Here is a 19,923-nt window from a genome sequence, read left to right on the forward strand (position 1 = left end):
TCTCTTCTTTCTCAGATATGTTCCCCTAAGATTCAAAAGAGGACTAATGCTTTTCAAATCTCTTATCTGGAATTTCTAACCACAACTCCCAATCCTGGAACTTTTCTGACTCAACAGAAATAGTTAACTACTTAAGAGAAAGCAACACTTGGAACATTAGCCATGCCTCACAGTTCTGGAAGGAAAGTAAGGCATGCATATACAGAACAGGGAAAAGACCTCGGAAATACACATAGTGCCACCTGTTGAGAGTAAGTTCCCTGGACACCAAGCATAGAATCAATGGGAAGAATACAATGCAAAATGTGGGGTGATAGATCCATCTTTACCACACACAGGAAGAAGTACGGTGTAGTGAGAAAGGGAAAGAGTGCTTGCCAAAGTCTGCCTTTTACAGGGAGAGTCATCAGACCCTCTTGGAGAAAAAGGAGCTGCATAAAGATATATCTTGCAGACACGAAAGAGTTGTCTGGTTTAAATATTGTTGCCCTTAAAGCATTGCACCTATGTCTATTACCTTTTAACTTTGTAACCACAAGTAGCTGCCAGCTGGCATAAGTGCTGGGAGAGCGGGATGTGTCTGGCTCCATATTTAGTTAAGCCTGGAAAACGCTGAACTCTGTCTAGAATAAGGTTATGCAGGGTGGGAAGGTGTATTTGGTGAAGCATAAAGGGGAACAATGGGGGCTTCCATAATGCGCATGATTTTGTGATGTGTTTCTTAAAGTTAAAAGTAGAAGCTGATAATAAAGCTGTTCATGTAACCCAGGTAAGAAAAACTCTGTTTAAGTATAAACAAAGATGGCCTGAGCTATTCTGGACCACTTGAGAGCAATCCACCTGGTGGTCAGAAGTTTTCCTTGTGCTGATGTCCCTTCCCCACCTCAGGTCCTGAACCCAAGCAGAGGCTGGACCCTGGCATTAATCAGTGTAGGAAGACCCAGCCTGCAGCAGGTGACACCATTCCCTAGGAGGGAAGCCCTGAACTGGATGAGTGGATAAACGGAGCTGAACTCAAGCAACTAAGCATCCTGTACTCATTTCTTTCTGCATGTGAGTGGGATATGACCAGTTGCTTCAGGTTCCTGCCTGCATCTCCACCTATGACTAGGAGCTGCTTCAGGTTCCTGCCTTAATTTCCCTACTGACAGACTGTAACCTGGACTCATGAGCTAAAAGAAACCATTTCTCCTTGAAGTTTCTGTTGTTGGAATATTTATCATCAATACAAATTAAACTAGAAGAGAGTTGGGACTGAGGAAATAGGGCTGTTGCCATGACAGACCGGACCAAGGAGCTTTTATGCCTTTGGACTGTTTTCTGGGAGAGTTTGGAATTGCAGGCTTCACAGGCTGAGTGGGAGTTCTGAGGGGTGCCGGAAGGGGGAAGAACTGCACTGGAAGCAGAGCTCAGCACTCGGTGTGATGAGCACATTGACAGGGGCTCACAGAAAGGGCTGTGGGGTATGCAGAGAGCCTGGGACAGGACAGGTAAGACTCAGGGGAAGATATCTGAACTAGGTCTTCAGAGATCAAACTTGAACCACACAGACAATTGAAAGTCTATGTCTCCTTCCTGTAATTACGACGACGAGCTAGATGCCTTCTCAGCCACTGCCATCTCACTGTGCTCTCATCCACGTGGCCATCTTGTGACACACACGAAATACCTTCTATTTGGCCACCAAACAAGGGCAGGAAGGACTGAATGCTTCACTCGGGGATTTGGTTTTCTATGGCAGATTCACATTGCGTTTTGCCCATTCACCCCTATAACATAGGAGAGTCCTTCTTTTTGGGGTTTAGTGGTTCAACAGGTCTGGAAGAACTTGGGTAGTTGATGCTCCCTTGTGTTCTGTTGCTGGGGGAAGACAGGAGGTTTAGCATGTCAAACGGTAGAGGCAGAACCACAGTGGATGGCTTCTCTGTGGACAGTGACTGCAGAGTGTGCAGGTATCGAAGCTGAGCAGCAGCTGGGGTGCCTGACAGAATCTCGGCCGCCATCCTCAGGGATTCCGAAGCAGCCCTTTCCCCTTCTGCAGCAATCATCTACAGAACATATACAGAGAAAAGCAACGTGATTGTGCCTCTTTATTTCATGAGGGTTTTTTTTTTTTTTTTTGTTTTTTTTTTTTTTTTGGTTTTTCGAGACAGGGTTTCTCTGTGGTTTTGGAGCCTGTCCTGGAACTAGCTCTTGTAGACCAGGCTGGTCTCGAACTCACAGAGATCCGCCTGCCTCTGCCTCCCGAGTGCTGGGATTAAAGGCGTGCGCCACCACCGCCCGGCTCATGAGGGTTTTAAGTGCTTGCCATTGAGTGTGACCCAAAAAGCAAGTACCACACATCTCTGTGGCAGGCACTGTTAAACTGGGGCACTAGACTCAGTCTCTCTCTGCCGGATTGTGACGAGAGGGAACAGATTAAACTAGCAATCAAAATTGAAGGTGGATTTTGTTACAGGTCATGACAAGGATACATGAAGTGTAGGGTATTGTTAATGTTGAAAACTTAGGAGGATCTTGCTTGTTTTATGGAGGACAAGTTGGTCTGAGTTCTGATGACAGACATGGAATTATAACACGGTCACAAAAGAATGGGTAAACATTTCAGAAGAGAAAGCTCTTGGACCCTGTCTCACAGATGCCACTAAACGTTAGGCACTGGTAACTGGCTCAGAGACCCAAATGCCATTGTGCCCCAAAAGGCCTCCTTCCTCTTTCCCACCCTCTCTTGGAGTCTTTTGTTATTGATTCTTCTATGTGATTAGAGTCTTTTTCTTCATGCACTCAGTTGGTTGAAAGGAATCTGCCTTTTTTTATCCCTCCCTTATCCTAGGGGTGACGGGGCCTCGGCCATCCAGGGACAATCCCAGCACAAGAGAGGAAGGACGGCAAGGGGAGATTTTAAGGAGAGAGGGTGGAAGGAAAGGAGGGGGACATGTTAGCAGGAAATTTGGGGGGAGGTTGAGATACTGCAAGATCAGTGCTGTATACACTCTGTTAACAGTGCTGGGTTACAGTCAGATTCTGCTCATTTCCCAGACCAATGTGGGAGAGCGCAGGGGAGACATTCTCCACCAACAGGCCTTCGCTGGGTCTGCTCTTCATCTGAAGATGCTCTTCAGAGGCAGGGGTGGGAGGATGGAGTGCTCAGGAACGGCTCACCCGCACTTTGGCCTGTCTTTGAGCCTCAGCTTCCACAGCCAGAGAGTGCTGAAGACCAGCTGGCAGCCTCACATCCTTACTGAAAAAGAAGACAGCATAGGTGTGCGCCCTGACCGTGCACCAGGGTATTCTCACAGACTTTCCTACTGTTGTTCCACGAATAGCAACTTTTTTTTAAATTTAAAGACATAGTTTATGTGTAGTAGTATTTTGCCTACATGTATGTCTGTGCACCACATGCATGCCTATCACTCATGGAGGCCAGAGAGGGCAACTGGAGGTATAGACAGTTGTGATCTGACTGGTGGGGGCTGAGAATCAAACCCAGGTCCTCTGGAAGAGCAGACAATTCTCTAAACCACCAAGCCGTCTCTCCAGCCCTGAATAGTAAATTCTAGATGAGAAGATAGAGCTGTCCCTAGAGTTGTGACATGGAAGATAAGCAGGGAAGAACACATTCAGGGTCTGTGCCAAGTACAGGTACGGCCACTGCGGAGGCTGCATGGGGCCATGACGCTCGAGCTACACAGGGCATAGTTTCTACTCACAATTTGTCGTCATCTTTCTCACTTAAGATTTCATGTAAATTCAAATAATGAAAAACAACCTGGAAGAGCCGTACAATTAAAAACAAAAGCCAGAAAAATTCATCTAAGTTTATCAAAGAAAATTGATTTTGAGGAGAAGGAATGAACTAATAAGAACAATTCTAATATAGTATAAAAGACACAGAAGTAAAATTTCCTTATAGCACTTTCCATCACAGTCCCAAAGTGGCTGGGGGAGGAATGTAAAAACAAAATTCTGTATGATCATAAAGTGGAATATTATTTGAGCATAACAGAGAATGAAGTACTGATGGGTGAACCTTGAAAAGTTATGTCAAATGAAAGGAAGCAGATGCAAAAGTCTCTATGCTGTCATTCCATTTCTGTGAGATATCCAGAAACAGGCATGGCTACCAAAGCAGACCTGGGGGCTAAGGTGAGGGGGTTAGAGAGTTCTTGCTTGTGGGTTTGCGGGGGTGATGGAAATGTGAAGTTCGGACTAAAACCACTAAGCTAATTCCAAAACATGATTAAATATTGTTTTATGTGAAAAGACCCCAGTGTGTAATTAGAAACTACAATACAGTTCTCCCAGAGGTCATAGCAATTTCATCTTGGCAATAAGATGTCAGGTCAGAGTTTGAAATGGTTTTTCAAATACTGTTCTTTTGGGTTATTTTCCTACCTACATTTCAGTTCTTTCCACTTTGATGCCCCAAATACAGGTCACTGAATCCAAGGCAACCTGTGGAGGGAAGAGTTGAGACACCAGTGAGACCTGCTCCCCAGGTGGAAATCAGAGCCTGTCCCCGCTGTGCTCAGAACAGGTGCTTTCACAGGGCTCTGCTTCCAATGTCACCACGTCTGAGACAGAGTTATTTAACTTGCACAGTGCTATTGAATAATCACTGGATCTAAAGACGATGTAGGAACCTGAATAATGGCTCTCAAAGACATTCATGTCACTAGGGCCCATGACTGCCACCCAAGAGAACTGTAGGATGTGACTAGATCAAAGGTCCTTGAAGGATATAATCACAAGTGTCTTCATCTGAGAGAGGGGTTGTGATGAAGGGATGGGGCGGGGCTGGTGCTCTGTGATGTCGGGAGGCAGGGGCAGAGGAGGAACGCAGGTGGATCTAGATGCCGAGAGAGGCAAAGTATTGGATTCTGTCTCAATCTCCAGAAGGAAATTGCCTGGTGATGCCTGGACTTAAGCCCACTTAAGCTGATTCTGTACTCTGGTCTTCAGAACCACGAAAGAGTTCAGGAAGCTGTGCTGTTTCCAGCCACTGGGTTTGGGAACATTTGTCATATGCGCAGATAGGGAACTAGTACATCTTTTTTTCCAGTTTGTTTTAAATTCACTCCTTAAATAACCAGCGTGTCTGGGCTCAGAGCCTGCCAAACGGCTAACATTTCTAGGGTACTTTCTCTTTCGCAGTGCTGGTGGTATTAGCATCCCCCTACTTCTTAGTCCTTTCTGCCCCTTGTGACTGAAGTTAGAAATGTAGCTAAGAAAAAATGAACTGGGGTCTGAAATGGGTGAGGGGCAGGGTTTGCAGCCCTTCGTATTGGGTCATGTTCGTTTTAAACTTAGCTTCCGACCGTTTCTTAGTGGGAATCTCAGTACACTGCAAACCCTAAGAGGACCAACTAATTAGAGGAAGCAGGTGTGCATAAGAAATGTGAAGAAATACATCGTAGATGAGCTGGCATCGTAAGGAACAAATAAGGTTTGTCCTGGGGGAGAAGGTAGGAATTCCAGGCAGAGCAAAGAGCTGAGAGGAAGCCGGAGGAGTGGAAGCTGCAGGATGGGCGAACGCTATGCAGGTGGGGTGCTGGACTGTGGAGAAAGTGTGGGGGGAGTGAGGCCACAACAGTTGGGCCAGTTCTCGATTCATCCCAATATTCTGCACTGTGGCAAGTCCGCGGAATTCATAATCTGTGGAGACAGGTATATACATGCCTAAATTACAACTCGCTGCAACAAAACGGAGCTTGGATCTCAGCACCTGGCCTTTCTCCTTCAGAGGAGAGAGAGGAACAAAGAGACTGAAGGGAACAGTGGGGGACATGCAGAGTGGCTCAGATGTCAATGGCGGAGCTCCTGAGCGTATCACCCATCTTTACCTCTTTTTACCTCTTTCGGCTTCTCTGTATTTTCCAGCTCCTTCACTTTCCCTCAAGATAGGAATACTAGTTATTAGCGACACTCTGGACAAGACAGACATCTGGACACTGCGTGTTTTTTCCAGGTTCTATAAAGCAGTCATTTCAGTGTCTTTGGTTCTCCTGGTTCCTTCATTTCACATCTTTCTTCCTACAACCTCCCAATCCAATTTTGTTGTCTCCATGACTTCAATACTTGTCCCTGGTGGTAATTGTCACCTGACTAGCCAGCTGCCTGCAGCCCTGCTTTGTTCCCTGTCTTAATCTCTCTCTCTCTGTATTGGTGTTTTTCCATGGGTGTCAGATCCCCTGGAACTGGAGTTACATGCCATGTTAGCTGCCATGTGGGTGCAGGAACTTGAACCTGGGGTCCTCTGGAGGAGCAGTCAGTGCTCTTAACCACTGAGTCATCTCTCTGGCCTGTCTTAATACCTCTTGCCACCATGTCATGGTAATAGAGGCATCTACCCTGGCTGTGGACAAGACTGTAGAGCTGGCTGCCTGTGGACTCAGTAAGACTGCTTATAAGGGACTTTCCTTTTTCGTTTTGGTGTGCGGTGTGTGTGTGTGTGTGTGTGTGTGCGCGCGCGCATGCCCATGTTTGTGAATAAGACAGCCCTAGGTCAACACTGAGTGTCTTTCTCTATTGTTCTCCACTTTATTTCCTGAGATAGGGTCTCTCATTGAACTGGAAACACATTAATTGGCTGGACTAGTTGGCTAGAGAACCACACCCCCACCCTGGCTCTGCCTTCTTGAGCCAGGCCATATTGCTACGCCCACTCTTTGCATGGCTTCTGGGGATCTAGATTCAGGACCTCATGCTTGCACAGCAAGCTCTTTACCCACTGAGCCAACTCTCCACTGGCAGTTTTTACTTTATTATTTTTTTCCATTTTTGATTTTTCGAGACAGGGTTTCTCTGTAGCTTTAGAGCCTGTCCTGGAACTAGCTCTTGTAGACCAGGCTGGCCTCGAACACACAGAGATCCGCCTGCCTCTGCCTCCCAAGTGCTGGGATTAAAAGTGTGTGCCTTTAACCACCGTCTGGTGGCAGTTTTTACTTTTATTCCCCCCTCTGTATGAACAAATTGGCAACGAATCATGAAAGGGTGTGTGATATCTGGACTCCGAAAGTATTCCTTGAATTTACTACTGTTTACCTTTGAGCACACTATGCTTATCTCCCTAGGTAGACTCAGCGTCTGGGAACTGTGCCTGCTCATCTTAGTACATTGTCATCAACCATCCTGCCCATCTCCACCAGTCCTACCCTTCCTGCCTATCGCTGCTTCCAATACCTGGTACTATGCTGGAATTTCACTTGTGCTTAAGGCCACTGGGGCGTGGCCTTGGGGAAGGGAGGGAAGCGAATCTGTACCTAGACTGATGATGTCATTGACTGCTCAGGACATCTTCTATGGCCAAATGCCTTGCACGTGGCAAACTCAGCAAATGATCAATTCATCATTAAACTCATCTTGGTACCTTTACATCTTGGGCAATGCTCTTCCTCTCCAGGAGAATTTCGGTGAGGGTCCGATGTGCCAAGAGGCGCTTCATGGTGGTTTGCACCAGGAACTGGATGGCTTTGGGCACATGAGCGAGACTGCTCAGGAGAAGGGAGGCGTTTTCCATGCGGTAGTAGCAGACGGCATCTAGCTCCATTATGAACATGTCTTTGGTTACCACCTAAGCAGAAGAAAGTTGGAATGCAGGCCAGATTCCTGGACTCCTTCCTGTGTGGGAGACAGGAACTAAGTGCATTTAAAATGCCCTTTCCAGGAGTAAGACTATTGTAGGGAAAAACAAAAGTGTAGTGGGAGAATTGACTCTTTATTCAAAATGACATTTTTTTAATGCATGAAGGTTTATCAAGTACACTAAAGAGTCAGGCCTAATGATGTTTGCCTCTGGGAGGAAGAAGAAGAGGGAGGAGGAAGAGGAGCGGGGAGAGCATGAACACAATCTAGGCTCAGAAGAAATACATGAAAGAACTCATAATTTAAAGAAATCTTGTTAGAGATCCCTTTATAAAAGAAGAAACCAAAGATAATTTTCTCATATGAAAACATTCAATTGATTTTATGTCAAGGCCTTCCTAGACTGATGCCCAATGGGTTTCCTGGAAGGGAGCCATGTTCTAGGACAGAAAGACTCCCACATACACTTATTGGGGTGACGTCAGAGGACAAGCTGGGGATTCCCATCAAAAGCCCCATCTGCTCAGTGGTTTTTATGTCAACCTGACACACGCTGAGGTCATCTGGGAAGAAGGAATCTTAATGGAGAAAATGCCTCCATAGGACTGGCCTGTGGGCAAGCCTGTGGTTCATTTTCTTGAGAGATGATTGATGTGGGAGGGCTCAGCCCATTGTGGGTGGTGCCACCTCGGGAAGGTGGTCCTGTGGTGTGTAAGAAAAGAGAACAGATTGGGAGGACCAAGCCAGTGAGCAGCATTCCTCCATGGCTCCTGCTCTAGTTCCTGCTCCCAGGCTCCTGGGCTGACCACCTTTCCCTGTGGTGACTACACACTCTGATACTGATGCTTCCGATTCTGATGTAGTCCGCATCTCTGCTTACCCTTTCGACCTTTGATCATAGTTACTCTGCCTAGGGACTGAGTTGGACGGTCGACCATGGACATGTCATGAGAAAAGCAAGCATACTGTGCAGCTCACCTCATGGAAAGGTATCTCCAAGGTCTGGAGACGGAGGTCAACCTTGTGGTAGGTGTCCAGGCAAGGCAAATAAAAGAACAGGCCTACAAGAAGGCATGAGGAAAGTAACAGGTGAACGGCAAGTGTGAAGACTGCTGGGGACGGTCTTTTTGGCGCCAGGCTGCTTTGCTCCTCTTAGCCCTCATTACCCAGAGATCACTGGGCAGCTCACTATAACTAAATATTGTCGTATAATTCATTATTCGACTGTGACACTTTTGAAAGTAAAAGCAGGGTACATTATTAAAGCTAAGCTCAACATATCAGGTATAAACAGACTATTTCAGAAAACTAGATCACTTGGTCACTCGGACATCACAGGGACCCTTCCGGATCTCTGGCACACTGTCTCTCCTCTAGACTCAAGCTCTGTGAGTACAGTGTCGTACGCGTGAACATTGACCTAATGTTCATGAATATTAACCTTAGTGGAGCCTTGTAGGTGCTGTGTACTATTGTTTTACTATGTACTAGCGCTTCAGCGTGGATCTGACAACTTCTGTGCTATTTCTGAAAATGTGAACCCCAGGATCTCAGAATAGCAATATCATGCCAGCCAGACAGTATACAGATTCAATACACAGTATCTGTAGATTGGATAACTGAAAGTTTCCTAAGCCCCTTGGATGGTTTGGATTGGATAAGAATGGCCCCCATAGGCTAATATATTCAAATGCTTAGTCACCAGGGAGTGGCACTTTTTGAAATGATTAGAAGGATTAGGAGGTGTGGCCTTGTTGGAGTACGTTGCTGGGGGTGGACCTTGAGGTTTCAAAAGTCCATGCCAGGCCTGGGCGCTCTCTCTCTCTCTCTCTCTCTCTCTCTCTCTCTCTCTCTCTCAGATCAGAATATAGCTCTCAGCTACTGCTCCAGCATCTGCTGCATGCTGCCACTCTCCCCAGCACGACGATAATGAACCAAGCCCCTGACTAAATGCTTTCTTTTATAAGGGTTGCGTGGTCATGGTGTCTCTTCACAGCAATAGAACAGTGACTAAGACAGGCACCCTTCAAGAGCCCCAGCTTTGTGGAAAGTGGTAGCAGCGCTCAGTGCTCAGGGTGTATGGGCGAACAGCTGCCCCAACGGAGAAGGTTCCTGAAAACCAGGGCCATAGAAAGATGGTGTGCCCTGGAGTGCTGGAGTCTGGGTCTGTTTTCTGTGGACTTATATACTGAGAATCCCGAAACTCTATTCATGTCTCCTGGATGGCTCTCCATTTTTAACTTGTTCTTGCAGGCGCGGTTGAGAGCACAGACTCGCTCAGAATATGTGTAGTGGGACTTGGTTCTTTCTTATGCCCTCTCAGCTGTCTCGAATCTCCAAATCTAAACTTCTCAGACTACCCATACTTCTTGCGATATGCCCCCCTGCCAGGTTGGACCTCCTCTAGATTTTCAGGTCCTAGAGATCAGAGACCACCTTATTCCTCTAGTCACTGCTAGTCAGAGCTCAGTCTAAAACAATGGAAGGGTTCAATATATGTCTCTTTTACCAGCTAAAGACATATTTGTTACTAGATGCTGAATTTTGCTTGACTTCCAAGATCTAATCTGCCTCAGTCCCCAATTCAGAACCAGCTCAGATTTTCTCTGAGAAGTCACTGGATTCTGACTTACACACACACCGTACTCGGAACAAGCATTAGCCACAGGTCTGTAGTTGCCTTGCTGTTCCAATTAGACTAGCCCTGGTGTGGGGCTCGCTGCACGTGCCCTCTCCTGGTAACCTGTTACCTATTAGCAATGCTTCTCAGAGAATTTCATGACAATCTGCCCTATAATGAACAGACTGGAAATACAGATCTCATGACTCAAATAACTTCATGTAATCTAAGATATGGATCATGACTATGTATAGAATAAAGAAATCAACAAATCCTGGGGTGGGATGAGAATTTAAAAATCATGGAGGGTAATTCTTACCAGGGCCTTTAGCTCTTCCAGGGAGCAGATGTCCCAGTCGGAATATAATTACCCTTTCATACTCTTGTACAACCTAAAGGGAAAAGCAGTACTTTTAAATACTTTATTTTTTAAAAAAAAGATTCAAAAGACCCTTTGCATAGGAGTGATTTTAGGTTACAGAAATTTTTGTTAGTCAGGTGTGGTGTCACACGGCAGAGGCAGAAGCAGGTGGATCTCTGTGAGTTTGAGGCCAGCCTGGTCTACATAGTGAGTTCCAAGACAGCCTGGAATACATAATGAGACCCTGCCTCAAATAATTCTTTTGTTTTGAGAACTAAGAACAATGCTGGGCATGGTAGTTCATACCTAATATCTCATCACTAGGGGGAGGCAGGGCAAGAGGATCACCTGTATGGTCTATAACCAATGTTACACAGACCTTGTCTCAGTAGGCAGGTAGGAGCTAGAGAGACTGCCCAGTGGGTAAAGCATTTTCTGTACAACTGTAGTAAGAACCTGAGTTTGAAAGAGTCATTTATTTGTTATACATATAGTGTCCTGTCTACATGTATGTCTGAAGGCCAGAAGAGGGCACCAGACATTATTTATTTATTTAAGATTTCTGTCTCTTCCCTGCCACCGCCTCCCATTTCCCTCCCCCTCCCCCAATCAAGTCCCCCTCCCTCGTTCCCTGCCCTGTGGGAAGTCCTAGGACCACCCACCTCCATCCAGGTCTAGTAAGGTGGGCATCCAAACTGCCTAGGCTCCCACAAAGCCAGTACATGCAGTAGGATCAAAAACCCATTGCCATTGTTCTTGAGTTCTCAGTAGTCCTCATTGTCTGCTATGTTCAGCGAGTCCGGTTTTATCCCAGGCTTTTTCAGACCCAGGCCAGCTGGCCTTGGTGAGTTCCCGATAGAACATCCCCATTGTCTCAGTGTGTGGGTGCACCCCTCGCGGTCCTGCGTTCCTTGCTCATGCTCTCTCTCCTTCTGCTCCTGATTTGGACCTTGAGATTTTTGTCCGGTGCTCTGATGTGGGTCTCTGTCTCTGTCTCCTTTCATCACCTGATGAAGGTTAATATTCAGGACGATGCCTATATGTTTTTCTTTGGGTTCTCCTTCTTATTTAGCTTCTCTAGGATCACTAATTATAGGCTCAATGTCCTTTATTTATGGCTAGAAACCAAATATGAGTGAGTACATCCCATGCTCCTCTTTTTGAGTCTGGCTTACCTCACTCAGGATAGTGTTTTCTATTTCCATCCATTTTGCATGCAAAATTCAAGAAGTCCTTGTTTTTTACTGCTGAGTAGTACTCTAATATGTATATATTCCATACTTTCTTCATCCATTCTTCCATTGAAGGGCATCTAGGTTGTTTCCAGGTTCTGGCTATTACAAACAATGCTGCTATGAACATAGTAGAGCATATACTTTTGTTGTATGATAAGGCCTCTTTTGGGTATACTCCCCAGAGTGGTATTGCTGGGTCCAGGTGTAGGTTGATCCCGAATTTCCTGAGAAACCGCCACACTGCTTTCCAAAGTGGTTGCACAAGTTTGCATTCCCACCAGCAATGGATGAGTGTACCCCTTTCTCCACAACCTCTCCAGCAAAGGCTATCATTGGTGTTTTTATTTTAGCCATTTAAGATGGTATCTTAAAGTTGTCTTGATTTGCACTTCCCTGATCGCTAAGGAAGTTGAGCATGACCTTAAGTGTCTTTTGGCCATTTGAACTTCTTCTGTTGAGAATTCTCTGTTCAGCTCAGTGCCCCATTTTATAATTGGGTTGATTAGCCTTTTACGGTCTAGTTTCTTGAGTTCTTTATATATTTTGGAGATCAGATCTTTGTCTGCTACGGGGTTGGTGAAGATCTTCTCCCAGTCAGTGGGTTGCCTTTTTGTCTTAGTGACAGTGTCCTTTGCTTTACAGAAGCTTCTCAGTCTCAGGAGTTCCCATTTATTCAATGAGGCCACCATGACATTATTGCAGATGGTTGTGTGTCACCGTATGGTTACTGGGAATTGAACTCAGGACCTCAGGAAAAGCAGACAGTGCTCTTAACTGCTGAGCCATCTCTCCAGCTCAGGATCTGAGTTTGAATCCCTAGAACCCAAGTAGAGCTGGACATGGTAATGCATGTCTGTAACCTAAGTGTTCCTACAGTGAGACTGCAGGCAGAGACAGAAAAAGCTGAGATGCCTGTGGGCCAGCGAGCCTGATGTAGACAACAAGAGACCTGTTGTAAACAATGTGGAAGGTGAGAACGCCTGAGGGTGTCCTCTGCCCTCCACCTGTACACTGAGGCATGTGTGTCCCCCCCCTTCACACACACACTCACACACCGTGGGATGGCACACAGGGAAATGGTCTTTAGCCTTAGAGGAAAAGGAGAGGCAATTGTGTTAAGTGAAATGAACCAGGAAAAGTCAAATACTGCACAGTTTTGTTTTTACATGGAAGTTATCAGAACCTGGGGATGGGGAAACGGGAGCTGTCAAGCAAGGGGTAAAGGTTCCACTATGCGGGATGCATGCATCCTGGGATCTATTGTAGGGTACAGTGACTACGGTTACTCTGTTGTATTTTTTTTTTTTCCGAGACAGGGTTTCTCTGTGGCTTTGGAGCCTGTCCTGGAACTAGCTCTGTAGACCAGCTGGTCTCTAACTCACAAAGATCCGCCTGCCTCTGCCTCCCGAGTGCTGGGATTAAAGGCGTGCGCCACCACCGCCAGGCCACTCTGTTGTATTTGTATAGTATAATACTATATTTGAAATTTACTAGGAGAATCAACTGGTCTGAAGTGTTTTGCCACACAAAAATCTTAACTGAAAGGGATGCCCATGTTAGTGTGATTGTGGTAATATTTTCAAATATATATGCATATCAAAACATCACACTGTGACTGGGATATATGTTGGTGGTAGAGTACTTTCCTGGCATACCTTCAGGTCTGGGTTTGATTCCTAACGACTATCAAATCTTCAGAAATTCTTCCAAAATACAGAACACTGAGGAAAATCGCAATATATTATCTGCGGCTAGTATGACTATGCTCCATGAAAGCAAATAACAGACACCACAAAAAAATTACACAACCATCTCTCTTATAAATATAGATTCAAAAACCCAAACAAATGACCAGTAGCCTAAATCCAGTAACATTTAAAAAGATTTTATATTACAACCAAGTGGTGTGTGTGTGTGTGTGTGTGTGTGTGTGTGTGAACAAGTGTGGATGTGGAGGCCAGAGGGCAATGGGAAGCCTTAGCTGTTGTTATCAATCCCATCTGCCTTGTTTTTTGAGTCTCTCATTAGTCTGGAGCTCATAGAGCTAGGCTGGTCAGCTGTCGAGCCCCAGGGACTGACCTGTCTTTATCTTATGTGCTGGTAGTTTCACATCAACCTGACATAAGCCAGAGTTGTTGGACAAGAGGGAACTTCAGCTGAGAAAATGACCTTACCAGACTGTCCTGTGCACAAGCCTGTGGTACATTTTCTTGATTGATGACTAATAGGAGAGGATGCAGCTCACTGTGGGCAGTGCCATCCCTTGTTAGGAGGAGCAAGCTAGTAAGCAGCACCCTCCATGGCCTCTGCATCAGCTCCTGCCTCCTGGATCCTGACTGCCTTCCAAGACAAACTGTGATATGGAAGCCTAAGTGAGAGTAAGTCCTTTCCTCCCCAAGTTGCTTTTGGTCATGGTGTTTCATCACAGTAGAAAACTCAACTAAGACACCTTCCTGGTGCTAGGTACAATTACAAGAGTGCACTACAAGGCCTGGTTTTTGTTTGTTTGTCTGTTTGTTGCTATTTCAAGACAGGGTTTCTTTGTGTAGCCCTGGCTGTCTTGAAACTTGCTCTGTAGACCAGGCTGGCCTTGAATTCACAGAGATCCACCTGCCTCTGCCTCCCAAGTGCTGAGATAAAAGGCATGCCCCATCAATGCCCTATGTTTATCTGTTTGTTTGTTTTCTATGTGGGTTCTGTGACTCAATATCAAGTCTTCAGCAAGCACCTTACCAACTGATCTATCACCGCAGCCCCCAAGTTGAATTTTTAACATCCTAGAATGAACAAGCATAATACATTCTATCAGTACAGAATAGACTAAATACCACACGAAAATTTAAATAGATCCAAAATAATTGTGGGCTATAATTCAGTGCAGTCTAGTGGGAAGAGTGGGAGGAGGGGCTGGAAAAGGCACAGCTGTGAGGACTAGGACAAACACCAGCACTAATTGCAACTGTGCGTCCAGCCTCAGCCTCACTCTTCCTTGGCAGCTCCAGTCAACAAAGAAAAATGATTGGCAGGAAGCAAACTCTGCTTTGGGTTCCCTTTCAAGTGGGTGGTGGCTGTCTGAGAGCTGCATCACACACTGTCTAGCGTTCTTTCTGTCCGGGTCTCCCACTTCTGAACCAACTGTCAAACTGTCATCAAAGGTGTCCCCTCCCTAGTTTTATTTATTTATTTATTAAGACAGCTCTGGCTGTCCTGAAACTCACTCTATAGACCAGGCTGGCCTGGGACCCACAGAGACCTGCCTGCCTTCCCCTGCCTATTCTTGTTCTCTCTCTAAATGCCTCGAGCTTCTAATTCACCTCAGCAAGTGCTTTCTGAGCTACCTAGGTCTTCATTTAATTCTGAGATTAGTGTAAATAAAACACTGGGAACCAAAGAAATTGTCTCTCCTGATCTGTAGAAGGTGCCTGAGTCGTTTCTTTGTGGGGTCAGAGTGCATGATACGTTCTGGGATGCTCTTTAATCACTGAGCATGGATGAACTAGATATAGCTTCTGAAGGATCTCTCAAGCTAACAGGGATACATACATATATATATTATATTATATAATTTATAATCTATTATATATTACACATAATCTCTATCTAAATGTGTCACCCTTACACACACACACACACACACACACACACACGCACACACTTGCACACTCGATTTGCTGACATATTATCCTAGCCACGACAGAAGAAGGAAGCTTCAGAGTTACACTGAGCCAGGTTTTGAAAGAAGCAGCGCTCTTCTGGAAGGTAGGAGGGCATCAACCCCTGAGAGTGGCCTAGTTGGCCTATGAGAGACAACAGAAGACCTCTTGGGTCATGTCAACACTCACCTTTATGCAGAACCAGATGGAGAAAGGGAAAGTTAGGATGATGAAGAACAGGGAGGCGAGGACAAGCAGCCACTCACAGGCCCCGAACCCAGAGGGCTTGACACCTAGGAAAACAATGATATCAATCATCACCATATTTACTGAGCAGTATTTATCAGTCTAGTGCTAGCACTGGAGTCGGAACAGTTTGGAGATATGTCTGGAGAAACTGGTATGAGCCAGATATCAGAATGATCAGAGTTCCCAGGGCTGGGGTACTGTCTGTGTGATGGGTTGTGCGGGCTGTAAAAGGTGGGATAAACTTCTGGACAGGCAGTGGGTCTCGGGGGTCAGGAGGCTGGCGGGGGCAGTTGGTTCCATCATTTCATGTCCATTGATGACCTTTAAGCAGAGCACGGAACCTCTTTAAAGCCCAATTCCCTCACAATACAATGGGATGTCGATTAATTCCAATCCCACCAGAGCCAGCTCCTGAGCTATAGCCGACATGCCTGGCACACACATAAAGATGCCTGCTCATGCTTGACATGTCTCAGGTTTCGCTGGGTGAAGTGTCTAGAAGTTCCTGGCACTGCCTGCCTTTGTGTCTGAAATTCTCCCATTAGAGTCCCTTTACTGGAGTAGGGTGTTTCTTAGTCCTTGGAAACCACCTATTTGGCATATCAGTCTGTGTCTGTTCACAGGTTTTATGGAACTGGGGCTCTTACTCTCCAGAGAACGGCTGGCTTTCAGGGCTTTCAGTGGCAGTTAAGGTGTCCCACTGTCTGGAATGGGAACCTGTTTCTCTGCCTTTCTAGCATTACCCGGACCATCATGTAAGCCAACCCACTACACCCTCTCCTATTGATTCTGTTCTTCTAGAAAGTTCTGCCCAATACTAGCAAGTTGTTTAATTTCTCTAAGCATTTTCCCTCATCTGTGATGGCATGAAACTAAATAATTCAAAAACAAAACGCCCAGCGTGCACCTGTCACATAGAAAGGACTCCACAAACAGGACACCCTCCCTCGCCCCCTTCCCTTCTGTGGTCTGGCACAAACTAATTTGCATTTTTTATAGCATTGAAGCCAACAACTTCTAAGGACCAAAGGGTTATCAGGCAAAAAGTACACGCATGGTCCATTTACATGAGGCTTCCGTAAATAGTTGTTTTCTATGATCCAGCATATATCACACTGCTGGTAACTAGAAACATTAAATCTCCACATGCCAGCAGACGGCAATGTAACATGCTGTTTCTTAATTTCGTCAAACATCCACTATTCTTTGAGTATAATTTTTTTTCTTAAATTTGCTATGAAAAGGACTAGAAGTAGATAGATACATTTCTCCCTAAGAGTTGTGGCACCCACGGAGGTGAAAAGGACCCCTTTCTTTGCATTATCCCCCCATGATATGGTGGTGTTCTCTTTTAGCTGACATTGTGCAAGGTGCATTGGAGGACTTACTTTATTCTCTCATCTACCCTATGAACATACATTGTGGCCACATGGCTGACAGAGAACGCTCTTTCTGCGGTTACACCGCTGGCAAGGGGCTAGGCGGAAATTTAAACTCAGGTTTGGTTCTTTGGGCTCTGCTGCCTGGGCAGAGTGGGGGAGGCTGGGAGAGGATGAGAAGAGCCACACGGTTGTTGCTCAGAGCCTCCACATTGTGTCCACGGGTCCTTCCATGACCGTGGTTCCTTTGCATGTTGACTGGGCCAGCCCTGAATCACTCTCTCTTCCAACTCCCATCCATTGGGCAAAAGGGACAAACTATTTGGCTGATATTGCTATTTGTACTTCGACTAATGCGCTTTGGTCTCTGCCACTGAGTAACCGCCTTAACTCACGCCTTTCTTTTCGCACACACTGGAATCTTGGACGCAGTCTGACTTTGCCACAGTGGGGTAACTCACTCCACTTGTCTGATCTCTCTCTCTCTCTCTCTCTCTCTCTCTCTCTCTCTCTCTCTCTCTCTCCACACCTTCCTCTGGTCGGACCTGCCCTCCATACCTTCCTCTGGTCGCTCGCTCTCCAGCAGCGCCACCACTTCGGTGCCCTCCTCACCGGAGCCCCGAACCTCGTCCACGTCCACTACGGTGGCGGCGGCGGCGGCGGCGGCGGCGGCGGCGGGGACTCGGGGTTCTCCCCGGGTCCCGGTCCGCCCGGAGCTCCGCCGCTCTGACCCAGCATCCGGACGCGTGCGGCCTCCGCTGCCCCTCCCGGTCTTCGCCCTCTTGTCCTCCCTAGAAGAGGATCTGCCACCTCGCCCGTGGGCCTCTCTGGAAGAGCTCCGCGCCCTGCTGTCCATTCTCAGCGTGGAGGGCGGGCGCGGCCCCGGAGCCAGGTGCTGGCAGAGCGGCAGCCTCAGCTTTCTGAGCCGCTAGGGAGCGACCCCAGGACCCTAAGTAGAACCGTGGGGTCGGGAGGGAGGGGCGAGGGGCGGGGCCGGGGTGGCCATCGTCCTCCCTCCCCCCCAACTAAACCCAACAGCTGTTCCTTAGGTCTGGACAGAGCTCGCGGATCCGCAAGACAGGGCGGGATTCTCTCAGAGGACCTGGGTGGGAGAACCCTGGTGCCACCGCACCAGGCAGCTTCGAGGATCAGGTCCGCGAACTAGAAAGGGAAGGTAGTTCTGCTTTGCTGGTTAACAGTGGTGTGAAATAGGACACGGGGTACTAGGGGGGGTCTGCTTTAATTTCTGTTTACAAAGGTTTTCTTTTCTCTCCTAGGTTCTGTTCCTATGCTTTCTTGAAGGCAGGAGTTCGGGGGTTTCAAAGTTCAGTGGCCAAACAGCTTCTAGTAGCAAACCAGGAGTTGTCTTACCTTTTTCTGGGGAACTTGACAGGGCTATAGATGTCTTTGTATTCCATTGTTTCTCTCTGAAACGGAAGTGTGTATAAATAACTTTTAATGCAAACTTCACAATTCTACTCCAGTAGAATTAGCCCGTGTTGATAGAAATGTTCATTTATTTAGTATTTGATATTGATTTCACACATGCCTTTTTTCCTCTTAAAAACTTTTATTTAGAAAATTTTAGTAGCTGCACTTTAATCCCAGCACTTAGGAGGCAGAGGCGGGTGACTCTTCAAGTTCGAGGTCAGCCTGGTCTACTGAGTGAGTTCCAGGACAGCCAGGGTTGTACAGAGAAACTCTGTCTCAAAAAACCAAAATAAACAAATAAAAAAACTCCAGTAATGAGAACTTGAAATAAATTAACCTTGAAAACTATTGGGTTTTTTCATGTGTTTCAGATAGCCACGGGAATACAATAAATATTTAGTAACCAAGTAACTTGAAATTAGACTAAACCCTGACCCTAATTTTTTGAAATATTTCAAAAATTATTTTATGTACAGATGTTTTGATTGCATGTATGTCTGTGTACCTTGGGTATGCCTGACACCTGTAGAGGCCAGAAAAGGGCAATAGATCCCCTGGAACAGAAGTTATGGACAACTCTGTACTGCCATGTGGATGCCTGGAATCGAACCTGGGTCCTCTGGGACAACAGCTATGCACTTAACTGCTTAACACCTATCCAACCCTTGACAATGATTCTTGTGAGCTGTAAGAGAGGGCAAATATTTCAAAAATCTGGCTCATTGACTACTTCCTGCCTAGAACAGCACAGTGAGAAAAATTCTGAAGTTGCCTTTGATTCACAGAGAAAAGCACTATGAATTTCTTGTCCACTTTGAAAGCAATATAAGCACCTATTTTCTAGTTGGCTGGGGTAACGAATGGGTGAAAGTATCTGGAAAAAAATGCATGATGGTCCCTGATAAAACGGCCAACTTAGCATTCTGGAGGTGGAGGAGTTGGGGAGGCAGAGCAGAGTCAGCAGTGAGCATTGTTGGTCAGCCTCCTCTATGATTACAACGATGCTGGTCTTTTCCTTCAGATTCCTTCTTAATTGAAAATGCTGCTCATGCCTTTGTTGACACTAGTCTACATAGTCATAAGACTTGAATACTTTACTCCTTCTTTGGTGAGACTGACGTCTATAGAAATAGGGCAGCTAGAAGGAGGAGGAACTCATTGTTGACTTGAGTGCAAATTGAAAGAGCCAGAAAGATTGTAAGGTGTTATACTTACTCCCATTTAGTGCTTTCAAAGAAAAGAAGGGGTGGACATATATCCATCCAGATTATTTCATGGAACATAAACAGAATTTATTGTCATCAGATAAAAGTTCAAATACCGTTTGGGACCTGGCAGCTACGAAGGTGTGTTAAATTTGACTTTTTCAATTTTCAGATGTCAGATTGACCAACTCTGGGAGAACAGCAGT

At 46.1% G+C, this 19,923-nt stretch overlaps 1 protein-coding gene across 2 annotated transcripts; it reads right to left on the minus strand.

Moving 5' to 3' along the window:
• Positions 1 to 1,769: 1,769 nt before the first annotated feature.
• On the minus strand, positions 1,770 to 17,937 carry Nphs2 (NPHS2 stomatin family member, podocin). Of its 2 annotated transcripts, XM_041663079.1 has the most exons (8): positions 17,640 to 17,937; positions 15,643 to 15,746; positions 10,524 to 10,596; positions 8,563 to 8,645; positions 7,370 to 7,573; positions 4,400 to 4,455; positions 3,163 to 3,241; positions 1,770 to 2,048 (listed from the first exon to the last, which is right to left on the minus strand). In XM_041663079.1, exons 1-8 carry the CDS (start codon positions 17,935 to 17,937, stop codon positions 1,770 to 1,772), a joined length of 1,176 nt encoding a protein of 391 aa, XP_041519013.1. The 2 variants fall into 2 exon arrangements, with proteins under 2 accessions (XP_041519013.1, XP_041519014.1); XM_041663080.1 differs by lacking the exon at positions 7,370 to 7,573.
• Positions 17,938 to 19,923: the final 1,986 nt, after the last annotated feature.

The sequence above is a fragment of the Microtus oregoni genome, unplaced genomic scaffold (genome assembly GCF_018167655.1).
Source record: "Microtus oregoni isolate MIOR12 unplaced genomic scaffold, Mior012 000013F_ref0000133, whole genome shotgun sequence".
Taxonomy (NCBI): Eukaryota; Metazoa; Chordata; class Mammalia; order Rodentia; family Cricetidae; genus Microtus; species Microtus oregoni.

What these genes read in the sequence shown, in the direction of transcription:
- Nphs2 (XM_041663079.1), bottom strand. Translation starts at nt 17,937, where the DNA reads ATGGACAGCAGGGCGCGGAGCTCTTCCAGAGAGGCCCACGGGCGAGGT. An exon ending in GAGCGAGCGACCAGAGGAAG is followed by an intron (nt 15,747 to 17,639) that starts GTATGGAGGGCA and finishes TTGTTTTCCTAG; the next exon opens with GTGTCAAGCCCTCTGGGTTC. An exon ending in AAAGTGGAAAGAACTGAAAT is followed by an intron (nt 3,242 to 4,399) that starts GTAGGTAGGAAA and finishes CTTCTTTTTCAG; the next exon opens with TAAGGATGTGAGGCTGCCAG.